General features: G+C 36.9%; 1 protein-coding gene across 3 annotated transcripts in view; it reads right to left on the bottom strand.

Annotated features, from left to right (window-relative positions):
- Positions 1 to 366: 366 nt before the first annotated feature.
- Positions 367 to 23,476, bottom strand: part of LOC149250020 (uncharacterized) — a 187,762-nt gene continuing 164,652 nt past the window's right edge. The window contains exons 3-5 of one of the 3 annotated variants that reach the window (XM_089458896.1): positions 1,273 to 1,372; positions 988 to 1,147; positions 367 to 889 (exon numbers count right to left, since the gene is read on the bottom strand). In XM_089458896.1, coding sequence (XP_089315022.1) covers positions 1,002 to 1,147; positions 1,273 to 1,372 — 246 coding nt within the window. In that variant the 3' untranslated portion in view covers positions 367 to 889; positions 988 to 1,001. Of the gene's footprint in view, positions 890 to 976; positions 1,148 to 1,272; positions 1,373 to 23,476 lie in introns of all 3 variants that reach the window. The other 2 variants (XM_089458894.1, XM_089458895.1) reach the window with 2 other exon arrangements.

Genomic DNA, 23,476 nt, shown 5'->3' with positions numbered 1-23,476 from the left:
TACCAAGAGTTTTCTCCATTATAACTACTGAGTTGCTGCAATATCCCATTTTTCTCTGCTACTATTCCGTAATGGGATCATGTTTCTGTGGGAATAATCAATATATTATTGTTCATATGACGTAAACATGGCCAAAATACCAAAAAGGTTGTGGAAAATGAAAATATATGAAGCCATGTCCTGAGAGCATTAAATGCAGACAAAATAGAAATTGTAAACCAAATAACGATTGTAACTCGAGGTATACTCCTCTAGTAGGTACAGATGAACGAGCATAATTAATGGTTATCTACACGATAAAACTAAGCTGATACCCTTCCAATTAAGAAAGCAAAAAATCATTAATTCAGGAGTGCAAACAGTACATAAGCAACAATATTGATCTTATCAAATTATTTCCATATCCAAGTAACTTTTACATCTTAAATAAAAAGAGAACACATCTTACTTCGAGTCAGTATTCCATCCCTCAAAATTATACATTTTCTTGTAAATAAAGTTTACTGCTTACTCCAACTTTCAATCTGAATGTCATAAGAGTAAGATACACACTGAATGCCATAATCTCTTTGAAATTTAAATGTTCGATGCCTTGGGCTTCAGATATACAGCCATTCAGCCCACACTGTACATGATCTGTTCATATCTCCTACAAAAATTAATACTGTGCATAGAATCCTGCATTCCTTCCGATCACAAAGACCAGACTCCAATAACGGGGGTATTTCAACCAGAAAAAGATTCTATGCAGAGTGTTTTCTAAGAGCAATAATACATCCAAGAAGTTCTCTGCAAATAAAATCCAGTTCTCAAGAGCTCTACCCCGCTAAGATTATAAGCGTATTAAGGCAAAATGAGACTATTTTCTTCCCTGCAATAAAACAAGTAGCTGAGAAAAAATGACAAGAGTAAGCAAAGACACAGCAACAATAATAAAGCGTCCTCGTTCATAACTTCATACACAGGCATGACTAACCCAAATCGCACCGGTGTTATTTTGCCTACTCCCCAGAATTCAGATCTGTGTTCCTCATCGTTTTGCTTGGTCTTAAACTGCTTCCACTTTCTATTGTTCTTTTGGGCACATTGCTCCTTTCAGTATCTAATGAATCTCTCTTTTCCAAATCAGGTGAGTCCTCCAAGGGTTCTAATACTCACAACAGAGAAAATATGTTGGTTGTGAAAATATGTTGGTCAGCAGTGCATGTGTGTGTGTGTGAGCAGCATTCCAAAATAAACTCACAAAGGAAAGACCAGAAAAATGAATCCTACCAGATTTAACTTGATCAGAATCGTCTTCTTTTTGGCTCCAGTATTCATCAAGGTCAGCATCCAAGGACTGGCTCGCAGACTTTTTATCCTTCATCCGCCACTATGTACCAAAAATCACAGAAATGTAAGCTGGGGCAGCTATACCATGCAGCCACCAAAAAATCGTATAAATCAATTGCTTTCAAGCGGCATACAATTAATGAGAGAAAAAGGAACATAAATAAAAAAATCTGATCGACCTAACTAAGCTGATTATTTTTTCTCAAGTCAATCTATTTGGAGAAACATGACAAGAGCATGACATGGCCACGTCTATCAAAATAGCCACAAAAGCAAAATGTAATTGAGAACGTTGACAAATACAGAAAGCAAAAACCAAAATAAAAGCAAAACATTAACAGGAAATTGTCGGAGAACAGCTTACAACTGAATAAATAGAAAATAGACTAATCTCTAGTTGTGCTATTAAAATTGAAGAAAAGCCAAAGGTGCTACTTGTCATCAAGTTAGTGAAAAAGATGCTACAGAAACCACTTATACGTTGACAAGAGTGATCAAATTTCTTGTTTTTTGAATCTGTAGCTTGCTACTTTTGATTTGTAAAAGAAACTGATTCTTAAACAAATAGCAGGTGAATAGGAGGTGCAGAAGCAAGCATGAGCAACAAAAGGTGAAAATTGAAGTAACAAGGAGAACAGGTGTACCATGAGTGGCCAGCTTGACTGATTCGGGTTCTAATCTATAACAACCCACAAGCCAACCTTCATGAATACTTCATGCATATAGGATGCCAGTCAGCTTTGAAGTTGGTAACTAAATACCCCTGCCACCTTGCAGCTTATATCCTTGGGTTTGACCGTGGCCAGACTTACTCATTTCCGAAAGACAATTGAACAAGTAGAAATAGCAAACACCCCGCATACATAAACAATAGGTCGTCTTGGCACTGGGCTTACATGAGTAATAAATGGTCATTAATATATTGGAGGTTAATAGAGTCATTATTAATGATGATTTACCCAAATAACTCTTGCATATCAACTGCATTTCCGCAACTAAACTCTGAAATGCAACTGAAACACATTTCAATTTGTACAGAATGTATTTCACATGTCAGAAATATGTTTCATACAAACTGAAATGTGTTTCAACATCTGTACAATGTGTTTCCAAATGAAATTTTTCTGATTTTGCCTTGATTTAATTGTTGGGACCCACATTTTTTATTTTAATGCCTGATCATACGTTAATTATGAATTAACAAGACTTCTAGAAACCTCTAAGACTGGAAATTTTTCTTTGAAAGAGCATTTCACTCTCAATTTGCACCAAATGTTGTTAATTAATCGTAATTTTAAATTCTTGAAGTAAAAGAAATGTCACTTTTAAATTTGTAACATTACCATTACTTGTTTCAGGATGTTTGAGAGTGTTTCCAACATCATTGGACTTCATATGGAGAAAGTAGAATTTCGTAGCCTATTCAAAATTCAGCAGACTTATATTCTGGGGGTCATGTTTCCCATGCATTTCTGTTTCAGAGACAAGTTCCCATTTCCCCATATCATGCAACTTAGCTATATATATACTAGTTCTCGCTAGTTACTGATGTAGCCCCAATACCAGGGCAACCTACTATTTATTTATGCATGTGAACCCTTGGATTGGCTAAAGTGCCATATTTAACCACCATTGGGGTCATAACAGTAGGGAAAGAACTTAATGCATCACTGCCTCTTTAAAATAGTAGAATCAAGGTCAGTGATCTCACAAGCAATGTTTCTGAGGCAAAGTTTTGGAGAATAAAGAAAAACAAGAATTGTTAACCAAGCAAGCTTCAGTGACAATAGATGAAAAAAGGCATTGCTCCCCAAGCAAGCTTCGTTGACAACATATGAAGACATTATGGCATTCGAAGATTGAGCACAAACCACTCCAGATGCAAGAAATTAAAGGATGTAAACATGTCAAATCTCCAAAAGGCTATAAATAACATTAATTGCAATTTGCTTATGTTATATAGGCAATAGAACTAAGGGGAGTAAACACAATCTTGAATAGCCAATAGTTTAAAAAATTAGAAGTACACAAACTCACTTACCAGTAATTAATCGATGATTAGCTAATGAACTCTATTTTTCTATCAGTATAAAGATGTCTATAGGCTTCAAATTGAAATTCTTTCAAGGGATATCCAAAGTCTACCAGTATATAGTAGCAATAAAAATTATCAATATAAATCAACAGTCTCAGGGATTGGTAAAAATTGCCTCTTCAAAAGCTTATTGGTGAAATTTGTCCTTTTAACCTAAAAATATAAAACTTGGGTTAAACAATAAGAATGTTAACTAGCCATCAGACAAAAAACCATAGGCACAGGAAAAGTCAAAAGCCATGGTGTATGCTGATCTTAAAAGTATCCTCAACTTTTAAATTGATACAAAACAAGTCTAAGTTTATATGTGAAGAGGTCACCAGCTTTTAAAAAACCCATGCTATGTGATTTCATAAACAACATAAACTTGAGTAATGGTCGTCAGAACCTCACCCTGTATTTAACACTAGCTTAATTACGCAATTAAAAACATTCTCACTCATATTTAGCAAGAACATTGTTTAAAAATATATTGAATCAAAAGAATAATGCATCACCAAAATGCAGTAAAAAGTCCAAGATATGTCTGAAATAATGAGCATGATTAACTAACCTTCCCTGCCTTCATGAAATCCAACTGCAATCTTGGCATTTCTTTAACAATGTAATACACTGAAAGTCCAACAATTTGAAATCCTAGCACTCTTGCAGCTCAACTTGAAGTGATTCAGAATCCTATCCATCACATCCAATCCAACTGTTTTCTACACTGCTACTGTAGCATTATAGACTTGCCTATCCCAGCTAGTCTGATATCTGTGTGATTCTAGAGTTATAACCTATCCTGTCGCAGATTGTCTTAAGCTTATCCAGCCATTATTACCATCATGAATTCATCTCCTAACATGCAGGGCTGTAAAACATTCTAGGTAGCAATTAGCAAGCAAGAAAAGTGGGATAAGTGAAAGCCTCCATGGATGCAAACTTGACCTTCAAAAGGAGACAAATGGTTGGTATGCCATGCCACTATTCTACACAATCAGTTGGACTTTAGAAACTTGCAATCACAATTTCAGGTTCACAGTTCTTGCCTTGAGCATCTCGATACACATTATAGTAAATTATAGATATATATACTTTCTCAGCAAATGCTTTATTTGAGCCTTTGAACTCTCATCCTGAAGCTGTCAATGAGCTCTTGCATTATTCTTAGTTGTACAGATTAATAAATGCCAGCTAAACTACATCTTTGGACATGCCTGACATAGTTATATGCTAATATAAGATCTATTTCTAAGTTACCACGATACAAATCCAGATACAGAACTGCCAGATTTTTTAAAGCCTAGGATCCAGATACCATGCAGAAACAAGAAGTACAAAAAACATAAAAATATTTTATAATTAAATAATAATAAAAAGTCCAAAGGTAAGAATCAAAAACATAAGGGACTAAAACATTAGAACTGTCACCTCCCCAACTTGCACTTAATGATAAAATCCCTAATCCAAAAGGTGCAACCCAAGGGGGATCTATTAGGGCAGTCTCTGCTATTACCTAAGCAACCTATCCTCTCACTTTTGGTTGGCTCTTCTCCAACTTGAAGCAGGTATCCCCATAGGATTGGGATTACTAAAGTAGTAAAGATATAACAATAGGCACAAAAAGTGATATGAAGAGACAGCTCTAGCAAAACAAAATTTATCATTTTTTGTAGTATAATGAGAATAAAAGGGTGATGGAAGATAGATAGGGGACTAGTGCCTATACAATTATGGGCAAATGGAGTCAAGAGGGAAATTCAAAGAATGGTTCATGAATTGCTAAATCACAGAGCTATTATGCATCCACAATAAGCTTTAACTTGTTGCTAAATGAGGAAAAAATGTGCTTGGAGAGGTCATTAAAGTCCCAAACTCAAAACAATGTTACAAGAGTGACTCCTACAATGAAGTATTGATCCAACAACCACTCTTAACAAGATGATAGATGCATGATAATACATTCAAAAATATGACATAAAAGGAAATTAAGAGGAGAAAAACTCTTACATAAAACCATTCCATGTATGATAGATGAACCCTTTTTTATGGTCTCTCATAACAAGGTATTTGCAAGCAACTCCTAGTATTGACCAGCAATGTTGCAAACATCAACATCGGGAAGAAATCAGCAAGGATCCGGGAAACCAAAAAATCATAAAAATTGAGAAAATATCCATAAAAATTGGAAAACATCAGAAAAATTAAGATACCACCAAAATATTGGTAAAAATCGACAAACATCAACTTGGCCAAAACATCGCGATTTCACGATAAAATCAGGATGTTATCTAGATATTTGCAACATTGTTCACCAGCAACAATTAGATATAAAAATAGCTTGACATATAATAAGCAAGAACCCTAGAACTTCCATTAAACCTCTAAAAAAGATATTCAACAAAGCTCCAAGACAAGAGACTCCTCACCAATCAACCATGACTACAAATACGGAGAACTACACTTTCAAAAGGATCTAGTTCCATCCTCTTTTACAATAAAATAATAATTATTTTCCTATATCCACTTTCTTCTCCAAGGAATACAATAAAATAACCTCTTCAACAACTTCATTACTAAAAGTAGCAATGATTTGTTGTGATCCACATTCTATAAAATATGATAGGAAAACAATAAAATAATGCTCTCATGTAACTAACTCCATGAGACAAGTCAACAATAATAAAATAAAGAAGTTGGTTATACAACAACCTCCACAAAGATCTCCAAGGTGAAATATCCTATCGATAGTGCATAAAAATATGTGCCATGTGGCATCAAAAGCCAAGGTGCTAGCCACCATGCACATCCATTAATAATGATCTCGTGAAATGACAAAAGCACTCAAGCAATAAAGATGGGGCATTCCTCATATGAGTGGTCAAAATGCATCAAGACTTTTCTGTTTACAGAGTTTGAAAACACCATAACTACGACAATTTTTGTAAGAATTTCTATTATGACCACAAATCTTAGCCACTTGGCATCTAATGGCATTGATCTTGCGGAAATCTTGGCACCGTGTCAAAAGATAACAGCTCTTGAAGCTAGGATGTCTTCAAAATATGCAATGAAACCCTAGATCTAGGGTTTGAAACCTCCTAGATCTCCTCCAATGTGGAATGTGTTTCTCTCCAGCGTAAGACATGCTCCTCAAGCATAGATATAAGTGCAATAAGGCTCAAAGAAAGGTGGATGTCCTCAATAACAAGCATAGACATAAGTCCAAGCAACATCCAGAAGTGGACATCCTACATCTACGACGTAAAACATGAAACCTCCTCCCAAGGTGAGACGCCCCATCAATAAGCAAGAAAAGATGTATAATGTAAACTACAAAGGTGGATTTCTCCTCAAAGTAGGGTTTGAATCAAATCAAACCTCCAATAAGTTATAACAACACATGTGAGACCTCTAAGAGAAACATTCCATCAAATAAGACATAGAAAAGTCCAAAATGGCCTCAAATATCTTCCTCAAATCAAGTGTCAAGAAAGTGTATCCATGAAATAAGGCATCATCTATGTAGAACATACGTGAAATGTCATCAATGCTCAACAAACTCCATAAAGAAGAGATTGGCCCCTCATCAATCAATAAATAATACCATCCCTTGACGTGAAATCTGGCAAGCCTAGTGCAAAGCCTCACTAGGCAACCTAAGTCTTATGGCAAGAAGAAATTGGCCACCATTTTCACCTAAGTGGCTTTTCTCTAGTTGTTTAGTGGTGAAATTAATCCCACGAGGGAGGCTTCCCTAAAAGGATCACCAAAACTTGAAAGATATTCAATTAAGGAGAGCCCAATGGTGATACAAGGTCTTATGATAGGAGGAAATGTATCGGTAAAGCCTTCAAAGGCTAAGGATGAGAGTTGTCATTCAAGCACACTACCTTAAGACCATTATAATTTACAAGAGAGTTGTTATAAGTTAGGATTTGTAATATCTTCAAATTTAGGGCACACAATGGCATATAATAGCTCTAGAAAATAGCCTAGAAGGGATGGGATAAACTAAAGACCAATAGGAATGGAGGCAAGCTAGGGTTAAGTAAACAATAGTTTTAAATGGTTGAAAATGCATATGATAGCAGTAAATACCAAAACATCAGCCCTAATTTAAGGACGGAAATATGCAACCAATGCTAGAGTTTCCCTTTTATTATTTATTGAATGCAATCCCTTCCAATAGGACAATAACATATGGACACAAAATTAATATTATATGCAGATTTGAAGCTTACCTTAACCCTAGTTACCATTAAATTAAAGAGAAATTTATAATGATCAAAAACTACTAGACTAGTGCATTTATTTGGTTGGGCAGTGAAGTCAATATAGGGCAAGGTCAATATGGGAGATTTTAAAATCAAAGGAAAAGGATGCATGAACCAAGTTCCTTTGATGCAATCTTGCAAGACGAATTTGCATACCATAGATAATCAAGATTTCAACAAAATGCATTGTACTTTATAATATGGCAAACATAGAAACCCTAATTTCATAAATATAACATGCAAAATGGAAGAAAATGACATTAAATTTACACAATTCCAACAAGAAACACTTCAATCAATCGCAAGAGTCTCTCTATGCAAAAAAATCTCCCTCCTTAGATGATTTGCTCGAAATGATCACATTGTGTCCAAGAAAAAAGATAACTAGTGCACACTTTTTAAATAAGAAAAACTGAGTGAATGATGATGATGAATAATGAAAAGTGACTCTCCTCTATTTATATGAGGGTAACCAAATTTTTTTTCATGACTTTACAAGAAAATCCCTAAAAAGTTTGCTTGAAGTGTCCAACTAGGTCAAAACTCACAAGCCAACCTTGAGATAGCTCAAAAGAATAATAAAATGAAATGTTGCACAGGTACCGCTCCTAGTCGTTGGAGAGCAAGTACCCGAAGCTCCAGCGCTCCTGGGACCTTAGGAGTTGGTATGAAATGCTCCAAAATGGGCGGAAACCTTGGTTGGAGCTTGGGAGCTTGTCTCGGTCAAAATGGCAGTTTCCCGAGTGGGTTTCAAGTGGGAGCTTGGATCGGGAGCCCGTAGGAGCTCCAATCCATCGAGGAGCGTCTAGACGATCCTTGATGGATCGGAGCTCCTACGGGCTCCCGATCCATGCGTACCCGAAAAGCCCGCACAATTTTTTGGCTACAAAAGTACTTAGTATTGGCGGCAAAAGTGACTGATATTTTTCTATATAATTGTCCCTCATCAGCTCTTAGTGCATCAACAACTTTGTCCGTTGAGGGGTAAGTTGATGTGTTCGCTGCCTATTCGCCTGTCGTGCTTTCCTATCTTCGCCTGCCTATAAGTGTTTGAACTTTGTTTGCATTCTAATTTCTAGATGTACATCGTATCCGAGCTTAAACTTCGATATAACCTTGTGACCTGTTTTGCTCGCATCTGCTTAAGATATAGATCCCCAAAATTGGCTTGGATTTATCAGAAACAAAGGTCGAGTTTGTCGTGAATTTTTGTTATATTTGATAATGTGTTGCAATGGGCTTATGTTTCTTTTGGTATGCATTTGGAGAATTTATTTACATTGTGTATTTTTAATTTTCGTCACCCCACAAACGTTGTTTAAACCAGCTTTCTCTGGGCAACAATCCTTTTTTAAATTAGGAATTACTGGAAATCCTGTGTTTCAGTGTTTCCCTCAATTGTTTACATATGGTTTACTCTGTCACATGGCATATAAGCTGCAAGAAGTCGGCTTTCTCTGCGCAACAATCCTTTTTGTAATTAGGAATTACCGAAAATCCTATGTTTCAGTTATTCCCTCAATTTTTTACATATGGTTTACTCTGTCACATGGCATATAAGCTGCAGGAAGTCTGCTCTTTGTGCCCCATTCAGGTGGGGGTATGAGACATTCTCCTTCCCAAAGAAAAGGGGAAAAATTAAAATTCAAAAATATATATAATATATATACTGCAAAACCTTTTAAGTTTTATGATTATCATTTGCAAATGCCAAATAATGGCTGAAAAAACTGTAAGATGAACATAAAGACCAAGCTTTGCGTACACAGGTGCAACATTTTTAATTTTTTTTGTAGTTGGTTTGTCTCTTCATGGCGTGGCTTCTTAAAATGATATTGAGAATATTAAGTAACATTTCAACTTCTATTTTTCAATAATTCTGGGCTATGTTGAAATGTATGTCATCTTACATTCAACTTCTGTTTTTCAATAATTCTGAGCTATGTTGAAACTTGAAATGTATGTCGTCTTCTTGAAGTAAGGTGAAAGTTCATTAAAGTCGAGATTTTTTATATTAAAATGAATGTATATCAAAGCACTTGGGAACAGATTCAATGTGGAAAGCAATAAAATTCATAAGATTTTAATATTTTATAAACACTTTATGTCAATGCTTTATTCATTTCATGTCATATCCTTTTGCTTTTTATTTATCTCATATGGCTGAAAATTAACTATAAGATGAACATAAAGACCAAGCTTTGCTTACGCAGGTGCAACATTTTTAATTTTTTTTGTAGTTGGTTTGTCTCTTCATGGCGTGGCTTCTTAAAATGATAGTGGGAATTTAAGTAACATTTCAACTTCTATTTGTCAATAATTCTGGGCTATGTTGAAATGTATGCCATCTTATTGAAGTAAGGTGAAGAATCATTAAAGTCAAGATTTTTTATATTAAAGTGAATGTATAATATATATCAAAGCACTTTGGGAAAAGATTCAATATGGAAAGCAATAAAATTCATAAGATTTTATAAACCTTAATAATTATGCTCAATATAATAATTTAATAATTATCCTCAAGGCCCTATGCTCAATATAAAATTTAAAAATTACATTCAAATCTAAGGTGCACCATTAAATTAAAATTACATTAAGGTGTAATGAGATTATTACACCTAGATAAAAGTTAATTATTAATTTATTTTAGTAATATGTTATTACAATCATTCACTTTATAAGTTTGCTCATTAAGTAGATAATCATGTACTTTATCCATAAAGTACATCCATCAGACTGAAATCACTAATAGTAATTGACTAGTTTATTAGTTTATTAGAAGTATGCAAATTATCATTGACTAGTTTATTAGTTTATGAGAACTCAGAATATACAAATTAAATATTAGTATTGTGATTTTTACTTTTTTGTCATTTATGTACATTGTAAAATATATTTATTTGTTCCACTTCTAATGTTTTTTTTGTATTTTAATGTAAATTTTAAGTATTGATACCTTCTAATGCTTTTTTTGTATTTTAATGTAAATTTTAAGTATTGATACCATGGATAGAGGGTTGGGCAATGAATGTGGTAACAACAACAGCAAGATGAGACCCCCACTACCTCCACAAGTTCAACAAGAGAATGTAGAGGCAACAATAGGTACCCACAAGCAATCAAGCAACATTTCCAAGAAGCCCTTAATGAAGTTCATGAAAAAAATAACACAAAACAAGACAAAAAACAGTGGGGGCTGTGAGGAATGGCAATGCAATTTGTGTGACCATGTTTTTAAAGGTAGTTATACAAGAGTATGGCATCATCTTTTGGGCATACCTGGGTTAGGAGTGAAGAGTTGCACATGTAACCTTGAACAAAGAATGGAGATGAGTAAGCTTCACATGAAAGCAAATGGAAACAATGAATGTGATAGTAGCATTGTATCTCCTAATAATAAGAGAGGCAAACATGAAGATTCATCCCAATGTATGAATGAAAAAGGTCACATCCAAATTGAGACTAATCAAGGAAGTTCTAGCACTAAGAAGACTACTTTAAATGACTCTATGCAAAAGATATACAATGTTTTGAATAGGGATGAAGCAGATGATGCCATAACAGATTTTTTTATGGCAAATGGAATTTCATTTAATGTCACTCGTTCACCATACTATAAAGAAATGGTGAGAAAAATCATAGTTGCAGGGACAAGATATGCACCCCCGGGGTACAACAAAATGAGGACTTCATTATTAGATAGAGGGGTGACAAGAATGCATGGACTTATGGAGGACCTCAAACAATCTTGGGTTCATTCAGGTTGTTCAATTGTCATGGATGGTTGGACAGATATTCAACAAAGACCTTTGTTGAATGTTATTGTCACATCACCAGAAGGGCCTTATTTTTTAAAAGCAATTGATTGTAGTGGTAAAACTAAGGATGCTACTTTCATGTTTGAAATGTTGAAGGATGCAATTGATGAGGTTGGTCCTTCAAATGTGGTACATGTCATCACAGATGCAACACCTGTTTGTAAAGCAGCAAGATTGATGATCCAAAGTCGATATAGGCATATCTTTTGGACTCCTTGTTGTGTACATGCCCTTAACAATCTCTTAAAAGACATTGGTAAAATACAGTGGATTACAAAAATCATTTCAGATGCGAGGGAGGCACAAATGTTCATCTGCAACCACCATGCTTCCTTGGCAATTTACAGGATGTATTCAAAGAAGCATTTTTTAAAACCTGCAGAAACAAGATATGCCACATATTTTATTTTGCTTGAGCGCATGGTTGAAGTCTATGTATCTTTACAAGCCACTGTTGTTTCTTCAGAGTGGAATGCATGGATTGAGTCTAAGTCACCTCAAGCGAAGAAGATAAGAGAAATGCTTCTTAATGAGGATTGGTGGGCTGATTGTAGATATGTTGTCTCTTTCACAGCTCCAATTGTGGAGTTGATCAAGTATGTTGATTCAGATTCTCCTTCTCTTGGAGAAATATATGAATGTATTGATACCATGGTGGGCAAGGTAAAACACATCATTCGCCAAAGAAACCCTTCTTTGGAGTTTTTCCATGAAATCCACAAGTTGATAGAGAAAAGATGGCTTAAACTCAATACCTCCCTTCACATGGCTGCATATGCCCTTAATCCAAAGTGGTATATGGAAAGACCAAATAGAATTCTTCCTATTGATGATGAAGAGGTAAAACAAGGGTTTCTTGATGCTATAACTAAGATGTATATTGTTGATGAAGCAAGTGTGATACGGGAGCAATTTATTGATTTTGGTACATTAAGCCCTCCTTCATTCAGCCAAGATGCAAAGAGGGACATCAAGCATTATGCTCAAAAGAAACCCCTTGGATGGTGGAGAATGTATGGGGGCCAGGTCCCAGAGCTCTGAAATCTTGCTTCACGTTTGATATCTCAGGTTGCTAGTTCCTCAGCTGCTGAAAGGAATTGGTCCACTTATAGTTTCATACACTCTATTAAGAGGAATAGACTTACCTCTAAGAGAGCAGAGAAACTTGTTTATGTGCATAGTAGTCTTCGACTTTGTTCAAGGAAGCTACCTGAATATTTAGAAGGACCTGCTACACGATGGGATGTGAACGCTGAAGATGCTACCCAAATTGATGATGATGATGACAATCCTTTACCAAATGCAGGATTGGTTGGCATACCTTTAGATGACATTGTTGCATTTGATGATGATGATGATGGCGTGATCCAATACCCAGTGAGGCTCAATCTTATATGGATCTCCTTGATGCTGAAGATCACACCATATGATCATAAGCTTTGTATTTTTGTTGCTATATTTTGGTTATTGGGCATTTTGAATTATGTACTACTTTAGGCTTTGGCTTTTAAAGTTTTTTCCTAGTATGAACATCAATATGATTTTATGTGGCTTTTAGTTTTTGTTTTAACTTTGTATGGTTGTCTCTTGAATGATGAATCATTTAAAAATTTAATTTGATATGTACATTTAATCTTTACACTTTCAAAATATATATATATATATATATATATATTAAATTTTAATTTTTAATATATTATAATTTCCGCTCCCAACTTGACGTTTCCTGTAAATTTGGGCAAAGCTTATATCCGTACCAGATACTCGTTCCCACATATCCAAAGTACCCACGTACCAGAAACTCGTGCAACATAGATAAAATGCCAAAATAACGCACGCATGGGGATAAAGATTCTTCACAATGACATCATTCTCCAAGAATGATCAATCTCCATCAAGCAAGTATAGCGATGTAACAACTCGAGAGTAGATCCATCAATCCATAGGTGTAGTGATGGATCTACCTAGTGTAGCCTTTTCCCCCTTTCATTGTCATATATTTACACTAACACCTATTGATTGAGTGATTGACCTTGGAAATCTCACTACCACTTGAGGGTTGTGTTGGGTCCCTATAATACTAGCGATTACCCCATTACTATTGTAGTTATACCCCTTATTTATATTGTTGTGCCCCTATTACCCCCATATTATTATTTCTGTGCCCCATAGAACCCCTCTATTGTTATTTTTGTGGCTTTATATTATTATTGTTAGGTCGGTTGGATTATATTGTGACTCCTTAGACTCCTATATATAGAAAGGAGGTTTTGTCATTTGTATCATCCAAGAATTGTTCATTTATGTAATGTAAAGGAGGTTGCCCCCTCGAAGAGGCTGAATTCTAAGGCGTTGATCTATCTTTTCTATCTTTTCTTGAGCTGGTTTCATAACAGGTTGGAAGCACCTAATAGGGTTGACCATTACCCACCTCTATCAAAGTAGGGAACACCTTTACAGGTCTTGATCTAGTTAGATATAAGAAGGTGGTCCTTGTTTGAAGTATTAATATGCCCTTATCATTCAAGTTTGGTCCACTTAGATGTGTTAACTTTTTTTCTCAGGTCTATATTGCAATGTTGCAAACATCAGCATCAGGATAAAATCGGCAAGGGACTGAAAAACCAAAAAATCGTAAAAATCAGGAAAATATCGATAAAAAATCAGCAAACATCTAGAAAATTAAGATACCATAAAAATATTTTTAAAAATTGGCAAACATCAGCTAGGCCAAAAAAATGTGATTTCGAGATAAAATCGGGATGTTATCAAGATGTTCGCAACACTGCTATATTGTTCTTCCCTTTAGATAATTGCATTTCATCATTTACATATTGTGTCATGTCCCCATTTTTACCTTCCTCCATAGCACAGCCAGGGTGGATTTCCAGGGCAAAGGATGGCCAGGTTAGTGGAGCAGGTTTATGTCATCAAGTGTTCTGATGGAGTTTTGAGTTGTTGTTGTCAGGCCAGGAGTAACTCTTCAAAATGAAATCTATTTATTCACTTAGACTGCTCATCGTTATATACATGAGGGAGTGACTCTTGGGTTTCATCTCCCGATGACTCTTCCTTTTCCATTATTTATTATTTACACTATTTACAATTTTTCACCCAATCCTCGTGATTAGATGTCAACATTCCCCCCCTTAATCTGAAGGGATGTTGGTGAGTCCAACCATCGTTCTGAATCTTTCAAGCTTTTCTCTTCCAAGTGCTTTGGTGAAGATGTCTACAATCTGCTCATTAGTGGAACAATGGCATAGATGGATTGTCTTAGCCTTAACATGATGTCGAATCAGATGGTATTTTGTATTGATGTGCTTCGTTCGATCATGGATATTTGGGTTCTTGGCCAACTTTAATGCAGAGATGTTGTCAATCATGAGTGGATCAAATGTACTTGTTTTACCTACAAATCTTCCAAGATTTTCCTGAGCCACACAATTTATTTTGTTGCCTCAGCTGCTACCACATATTCTGCCTCTATTGTGGAATTTGCTGGAACTGATTGTTTGTGTGATCTCTAGGAGACATCTCCTGATCCAAGACTCATAGCATAACCAGAAGTAGATACCCCAGTTTCTTTGTCTCCGTCAAAGCCTAAATCAGAGTATCCAATCAAGCTGAAGTCACCCACCTGTGTATACTTGAGTCCAAAGTCTTGAGTTCCCTTCAAGTACTTTAAAACTCTTTTTGCAGCTAACCAATGTCCCTCAAAAGGCTTTTGCATAACCTTGGAGAGGATTCCAACAACAAACGAAATGTTTGATCTGGTAGTAGTCAGGTAGTTGAGACTTCCTACAAGCTGTCTATACTTTGTTGCATCCTCAAATTCTTTTCCTTCAATGGATGTGAGCTTTAAGTTTTGTTCCACTGGAGTAGTTAGAGGATTGCATTCAGTCATGCAAACCTGTTCAACAGCTCTCCAATGTACTTCTTTTGAGAAAGGAATATAGACTTCGGATGCTGAGTTACTTCAATACCAAAATAGTAATGAACATAGCCCAAATCAGTCATTTCAAAACCTTTCTTCAATTCCTTCTTTATGGATGCAATGTAGCTCTCACTATTCCCTGTCATCAAAAGATCATCTACATATAACACAAGATATACAACTGTTTTTCCAACTTTCTTGACAGGCAAAGTTGCATCATCAAGATTAAAATGTTTGAAATTGAGTTTCAGAAGATGCTCAATTAATTTTTCATTCCAGGCTCGCGGTGCTTGCTTGAGGCCATACAAGGATTTCACAAGTTTGCATACTTTATGTTCATGTCCTTTCATAGCAAATCCTTCAGGTTGGGACATATAAACATTCTCTTTTAGATCTCCATTCAAGAAAGTAGTTTTTACATCCATTTGATGGACTTTCCAACCGTTCTGAGTTGTTAGGGCAAACAGTGTCTAGATGGTAGCCCATTTTGCTATGGGGGCAAAAGTTTCCTCATAGCCGACCCCTTCCTTCAGTGCAAAACCTTTTGCCACAAGCCTGGCTTTGTGCATGTCAAGTGAGCCATCAGCTTTATACTTGTTCTTGTAGACCCACTTGTAGCCAATTGGTTTGGTTCAAATGGAGGATCAACCAACGTCCAAGTGCCATTCTTTATCAAGGCAGCATACTCCTTTTGCATCGCTTCTTTCCATTCATCATGAGAAGCGGCTTCTTTGAAGGAATTTGGTTCAAAATCTGTAGACAAATTCAATTCACAATCATAAGAAACATCCATATCAATAGGTGAATCAGAGTCATCTACATCACCTCAATTTTGTCGGGTTGAATTTCTTGTTCTTGTCTTTCCAACCTCATCAGGATGAACACTTTCAAGTGTCTTTGTCAGCCACTTTGGAGGACCTTTCTGAGATGGTCCAAGCTGCTCAATTGATTGAGTTGGGACTAAATCAAGATTAAGTCTCCCAATTCTGTCAATCACATCAGTCAAAGTATCATCAGTGGTTGGAGTTTCATGTGGGGGAGAGAGTGCTTCAGAAGAAGATTCCATAGGTTGATCCAGTATAGGAATCCCCCCTTAAAGATGTGGAATCTGATTATCAAATTCTTGAAATGATTTTGCATATGTGAATCTATCCAAGTGATCAAGTTGCTTCTCAACAACATTGTCAACTTTGGATGATTCAAGAAAGATTACATCTCTAGATACAACAAACTTTTCATTAACTTCATCACAGAGACGGTATGCTTTAGAGGTGTTTGAATACCCCAAGAAGATACACTTACGACTCCTTGCACCAAGTTTGTTTCTATGTACCTTTGGTATCAAGGCATAACAGGTGGAACCAAAGACCCTGAGATGTTTTACCGAAGGAATGTGTCCATACCACATTTCATAAGGAGTCTTGTTTCTAATAGCATTAGACGGACATCTATTCGTTACATATACAACACATAGAACTGCATCAGCGCAAAACATCAATTTTACATTTTTGAAAAACATCATGAAGCGCGCCATATTTAAGATTGTCCTATTCATTCTTTCAGCTACCCCGTTCCGTTGGGGATTATAAGGCACAGTTGTTTGATGTTTGATCCCATGTTGACGAAGATAGTTTTCAAATTCATTTGAAGTGTATTATTTTCCATTATCAGTGCGAATAGAGCCAATATGAGATTGTGCATCATTTTCAATCCATGTATGAAAGTTCTTGAATGTTTGAAAAGCATCAGATTTGTTCTTCAATAAATAAACCCAACACATTTTGATGTAGTCATCAATAAATGTCATCATATATTTATTTCCATTTGCAGATGGAACAGGCATTGGACCACATAAATCTGAATGAATGAGTTCAAGTTTTATATGTGCTCTGGAATGTGAATCATGAAAGACTGTTTGCTATGTTTTCCTAAAATGCAAGCATCACAATGCTCAAGTCTCCTAGGAATTGTAGGCAAATCGGTAACACCATTTTTCTTCAACAAGCGAAGGTTGTCATAGTTCAAGTGTCCAAATCTAGCATGCCATAATAGACTTAATGGAAATTTACCTTCATCATAATGAGAATTGTATGATAAATTTTGTGCACGAGCAGAGGTACCTTGCAGCTTGAGAAGCCTTTCTTCTTCTATCCCCGTCATGACAAGTGAGTGATTTGATGCTTTTCTCACCTTTCCATCAAACATATGAATGGATTGTCCTTGCTGGCAGATGTAGACCAAGGACAGCAAGTTTCTCCTCAGTTGTGGGAGATATAAAACATCATGCAGAAGAAAGTTTGGAAGACCAAGCAATTTAAGCCTGATTGTGCCAAGCCCTGATGGCTTGAGTTTTGATTTGTCTGCAAAGTATAATGCTCTATCAACATTGTCAATAAATTCTTCAAAAAAATCTCTTCTAAAAGTCATGTGGCAAGTTGCTCCTGAATCAAGCAACCAATCATTTTTCCAAGAAGCAAGTGAAGCATTAAACAAGTCTTCATTTACTCCAATATTAAAATGTGCCACAACATAGTGAGCGGATTCATGTGCTTTACCTTTCTCTTTGTCATTAGTTTTACCTTTGGGTTGATTTCTTTCCTACTCAATTCTGTCCCAAGGCAACTTGCATGTGGATGCATCATGTGATCCATCTCTATTGCAACATATGCAATGCAAATTTGACTTTTCTCCTTGAGAGTGTCTGCCCCCCCTGCCTCTAAAATTTCTTCTTCCTCTTCCTCTTCCTCTTCAACCACCTCTTCCTCTAGAAGAATCTTGAGCAAGATTCCTCTCTCTATGTGCAAGACACACAGCCTCTTCAGAAGACTAAGGAGCTATCTTCTTCCCAAAAGCTTTCTCTCTCTCGGCAAATTTATTCACAAGAGAATCAAAGGTAATTTCTTTGAGGTTTCCATTTGCTTGCAATGACTCAAGATAATTTGAGTAAGTGGGATAAAGTGCCTTGACAAAATCTATCAGAGGAATGTCCAGTTCAACATTAGTGACTTTGATATCATGCATAATAGATTTTACTTCTGATGCAAAAGCAAGAGGATCATCATTTTGTAATTCAAGACTGAACAATTTAATCATGAGTTGAACAAATTCAAGTGCAGAGTGTGAGTCACAGTTTTCCTTCAGTTTTTGTAAGGCTTCGAAATCATTTGAAAATGGCAACATATGGCGACTCACCTCTTCATTTACTGATGCTGCAATCAAAGCATAAGCCTTGTTGTTCTTATTTTCCCAAATGGAAAATTCCTTGTCTGAGGTAGGTTTTTCTGGTTCTTTGTCTCCTTCTCCAACAGACACTCCTTTCCATAGCTCATTAAAAATGAGTGTGTTTGATTTTCCGCGAGCATTCTAGATAGTTCTCCTTCCCAGTGAGAACCACTCCCACAATAGATATCAATGAATGCATTTTAAAATTTGTGTACAGTGTAAAATATACTTTGCTGCCAATATATAAAATATTTTCACTTCTGGTGTTAAAAAATACAATTCTGATATATATCGCAGAGGTATATTTGGGGGAAGTATTGTATGGGGGAGGGGTTATATACGGGGAGGGGTTATATAGAATGGCGAAGTGAATGCGTTCAACGTAATAGCGAGAAGGGAGCACAGTTTTGTGAGGTGAATACGTTATAAAGTGGAGGTATTAAACGTAAACCAAATAGCGGTGATTATAATACCAAACAACAGTGATATTAATACCAAATAGCGGTGGTATTAAACATAAACAGCGGTGGTATTAAGCAATGGAGCAGATTTAGCGTTATATATAAAAAATCGGTGGTATGAGTGTTGGGCTACAGAAACCACTGTGCAAGGGGCTATATGAGCTGACTATGCAAGAGTTAACACAAAGAAAACATAGTTTCAAAAAAAAATTAACACAGTATATCGTCGCCTTTCCCATGCCACTCCAATGCTCTATCCACTGCACCACTCCAGTGCTCTATCCGTTGCAGTACTCCACGTGCAGTGCTCTATCCTTTTGGACAATGGAGGAATGCGGGATCAAAAACTGGGCAGAGACTGTGAGGAGGGATCGAGGTTGAACCACGCAGTTGAAGGAGTGGAGTGTTGTGGACTGTGTAACACGGAGGACTGTGTCCAAGCACTGCCACAGTGCGTAGGAGGAAGAAAGGCCGAGACTCAGGCAACCTTGGTGTGGTTCTTGCCGCAAGCAGTGCTGGCCTGGGTAGGTAGGGGAGCAGCATTGAGCAGCGTTGAGCAGCGTTGAGTCTACAATAGGGATGGAGAGTATTGCAACGTTCAACAGAAATAATTGCGGCATACCATGTTAGGAAAACAGAGTGGAATAATACTAATGTAGGATAAAGAATATGACAGACTACAGAAATCACAAAAGGGAGTTACAAGAGCGGAGAGGGAAGCCAAAAATGGCACTGGCTCTGATACCATGTCAGGCTAGAAGTAACTCCTCAAAATGAAATCTATTTATTCACTTAGACTACTCATAGTTATATACATGAGGGAGTGACTCTTGGGTTTCATCTCCCGATGACTCTTCCTTTTCCATTATTTATTATTTACACTATTTACAATTGTTCACCCAATCCCCATGATTAGGTGTCAACAGTTTTTATGGGATCCGATGGCATTCGCTTGGCATATTTTATCATCCACACAATTTGCCTTTCGTTTCGTCGCATTCCGACAACTTTCAAAAATTAGCATTATTATGGAGCCTAACTTAATTAATTATGCTCGAGGTGAGCACTCCGGAGAGATTTATTGATGGAACACCTCAGTGTAATAGCTCGTTGGAACCAGAACGAGAAGATATATAGGATGGGATGTTAAGAAGTGACTTCTAGTGGCCAAAGAGAGTATGGTGGGTGATTTACCATTTTCCTTAATTAAAAAAAATGATTTTAATTAGTCATTTAATTAAGGAAACATAATAAATTAGAGGCAATGGGCCAAAACTGACTTAAATAAAATTAAATTAAATTAAAAGGTCACTTGAGATAAAGTCAATGGAGGAGCTTCTAGAATAATAATAAAATAATAAAATAAGATGCTTCTAGAGGCTTGGAGATCTATCCATCAGATCTATAAAAAGGAGGTCATTTGGAGACATCTTGGATTTGAGATTTCTTCTTGTGATTCTCTACTTCAGCAGTAGCCCCAAGACTGAAACCCTCGGGTGATTCAGTGAGAGTGGGCAAGCACCCATCTCTTCCCTTGGTGAATCCATTCAGGGTTCACCGGTTGCAGTGTATCGTTTTTCAGTTTGTTTGGAGGCCGATTGCAGCATTATTGTAGATCTATTTGAGGCCAGTTATATCTCAGCTATCTCAGCTATCTTGGTTTTTCCAGCATGTAAAACCCTAGTTATCTAATATAATAAAGCTGAGAGTTTCCTTGTCCATTATGTTGTGAGATTGCAGTGCTCTATTTGTTATTTTTACATGGCAATCTTTTGTTTGTAAATGAAAAATTTTATGTGAAAAGCTTGTTCCAAATTTATTTCATTTGGGACATTAGAGTGGTATCAGAGCCTTGGTCTTGGCTCAGCCTACGGGTTTTTCAGTGTTTCAATTGCAGTTATTATTGTTAGGGGGTTTTTGCTGGAGAAGTTGAGTACCCTGGTCCTGCAGCAAAATGAGAATTTGTTAAAAGAGCTCGACAAATTCTCATTAAATGAGCAACAAAATTTCAGTGAAATTGTTGCCTGAATATTAAACCTGGGACAAAATTTATTATACGGTGACCGTGAGATTGTCTACAATTTGTTTTAAATATTGGGTGAAATGTTCTTTTATGAGGCTGCGTTGGTTTCGTGAGAGCCGTCATCAAAACTGGGAGCTGCATCACCAGTAAGAATTGCAAATTGAAGAGAACAGGAATTTTTAAAAGCCAGAATATATTTGGCTTGGTCGAAACATATTGTGGAAGCTTGAGTGCAGTGTCAAATTTCAGCAAGAGGAGCGTGTGATTTTTTTTATGAAGTGGGGCTGTCCAATTTTATTAAGGAACCCATTAATTATGGTGGCTGGCCGAGTTTCCTGAGCATGTGGGGGATGAAATGGTCATTTGAAGCTTCAGTGGGTTAAGTCCAAAGATATACAGTCATTTTGGCCCGAGTTTGTATCTGCTGCTGTTCGTTTCTTGAAGGTCGAGCTCCATCATTCTTCCTGGGCATATAGACAGCATTGCAAGCACCTCTTACATCGAGTAAATTGTCGTAATTCCTTGTGACTTGGAAAGATCGAATCTGGGCGTAATTTTATATTGATGGGAAGATCAAAGGCAACAATCCATTATATTTGTTGAACGCTTTTCAATTACAAATCTGGGTATCTAGCGTTGCATTGCTGTACGAACTCGTGATTCGGGCAGACCGAATTCTAGAATTCAATCAAAGTCAAGATATATTGATTATTCAGGGTTTTTGCAGAGGTCGAGCTTCTACACGAATTTCTCCAAGGGCCACGCTTTATCGCTTGAAAAAGGGTCAAAGAATTCCTGTGGGCCGAGTTTCGCCTTCCAGAACAATCGATCTATCTCTGTGGCTGGGCGTGGGACATGACAGAGATATTGTAGAAGAATTCCATCATGGTGGATGAGATAACTAGGTTCCCTCTTCATAATTGTATCACTGTTGTATAATTCCGGAGCAACATTTGATGAATGACTGAGTTTCAAGTGGACGCATTCGTACCCAGCGTCAGCTAAGTAAAGTGAGGAAGAACTTTACCTCGGTATTGGGGCTCAAATCAGTTACCTGTGCGTTGTAACTAATATGTGATGATTGTAGTCAGACCGTGATCACCTTTGTTGGACGTGGGCGTTGGCAGAACTACTCGCTGCATATGTAAATTCGCTGTAGGACGGATTACTCAGAATTTCCAAACAAAATTGAATTGCCCTGTTGCTCAATGGAGGCTGCAAGCATTCTATTAGTGGACTGAGGATTTCATGTGCGTGCTTCAGGTCGAGTTTATCTCAGCGCTTGATTGGAGTGCACTGCTTTCAAGAAGCCAATTCCTTATTGGACGCAGGGCTTCTTTGTCTATTGTTCAGGCAGAGGCGTGCGTATTTGTTTTTCGTGTTGGCAGGACGAGAGTCGTGGAGATTCCCAGTGAACTAAACTGAGATTATCATTCATATGGGCGCAATCCTCTTAATTTGCAGATCAGAATCCTGTGTGTGATTCTTCTCCTTCGCCAGGGCAAAATTTCACATACGTGGGCAAGTTTTTCTCTTATTGTGGCAGAGAAATTCTCATTACAAATTCTGGTCTGATTATTCCTAAGACAGTGGAGTTCAATCTTGTCAACAGAGGCCGATATTATTTGGCAATAAGCAGTGAATCCTTGAGGTCGAAATACTGTGCCAAATAGAAAGGTGAATGGTTTCAAATGCTGAGCGCTGACGGCTGTAGCAAAGTACAACAATTAGAAGAAAAAAGTGATCATTGCTAAAGACATGTTGGAGCCACGAAGTACTTACTGTTCGATTGGTGGCTGAAGCAGAGATTGAGGCCGAGTCATTTATACGTCCCTGTAGAGTCGTTGAGTGTGGGTTTTCAGAGACTGGCCTATTTGCTGAAGCGTATGGTTTGCTTGCTTGGGGCTGGTTATCTCTGTGTATATTCTAGAACAGCGTGCCATTCACTGAGGTGAAACTGTCCCTTATCTGCTAGCTGGAGGTTTGTTGATATATTTCCAAGCCTGAAGTGGGAGTGTTTTTACCATTGTTGAAGGGAAACAACTATAAACAGACCACTGAAAATCAAATCAAAGAAACAAGATACTTTGGGAGCAGGTGATTCTCCATGATCACGAAAAGACTAGCCTGCATATTTATTTTGTGACTAATATTTATCTAGCGTTGGGTTGAGTTGTTGGTTTCTTCCTGGAGCTGGTCTTACTCATTGTTTGCTGAGCTTTGGAGCTGTGTATACCTTGAGAAGAGGCTGAAACTACATCTGCACTTGGACACTATATTGGAGGGTGCCTAGCTGATCCTTATTCCAATAAGATGGGCTGAGACAGAG

This window comes from Pinus tabuliformis, chromosome 7, assembly GCF_031772625.1.
Source record: "Pinus tabuliformis cultivar Carrire ecotype Pingquan chromosome 7, CPIR1, whole genome shotgun sequence".
NCBI lineage: Eukaryota > Viridiplantae > Streptophyta > Pinopsida > Pinales > Pinaceae > Pinus > Pinus tabuliformis.
This window is presented reverse-complemented; position numbering and strand designations above follow the sequence as displayed.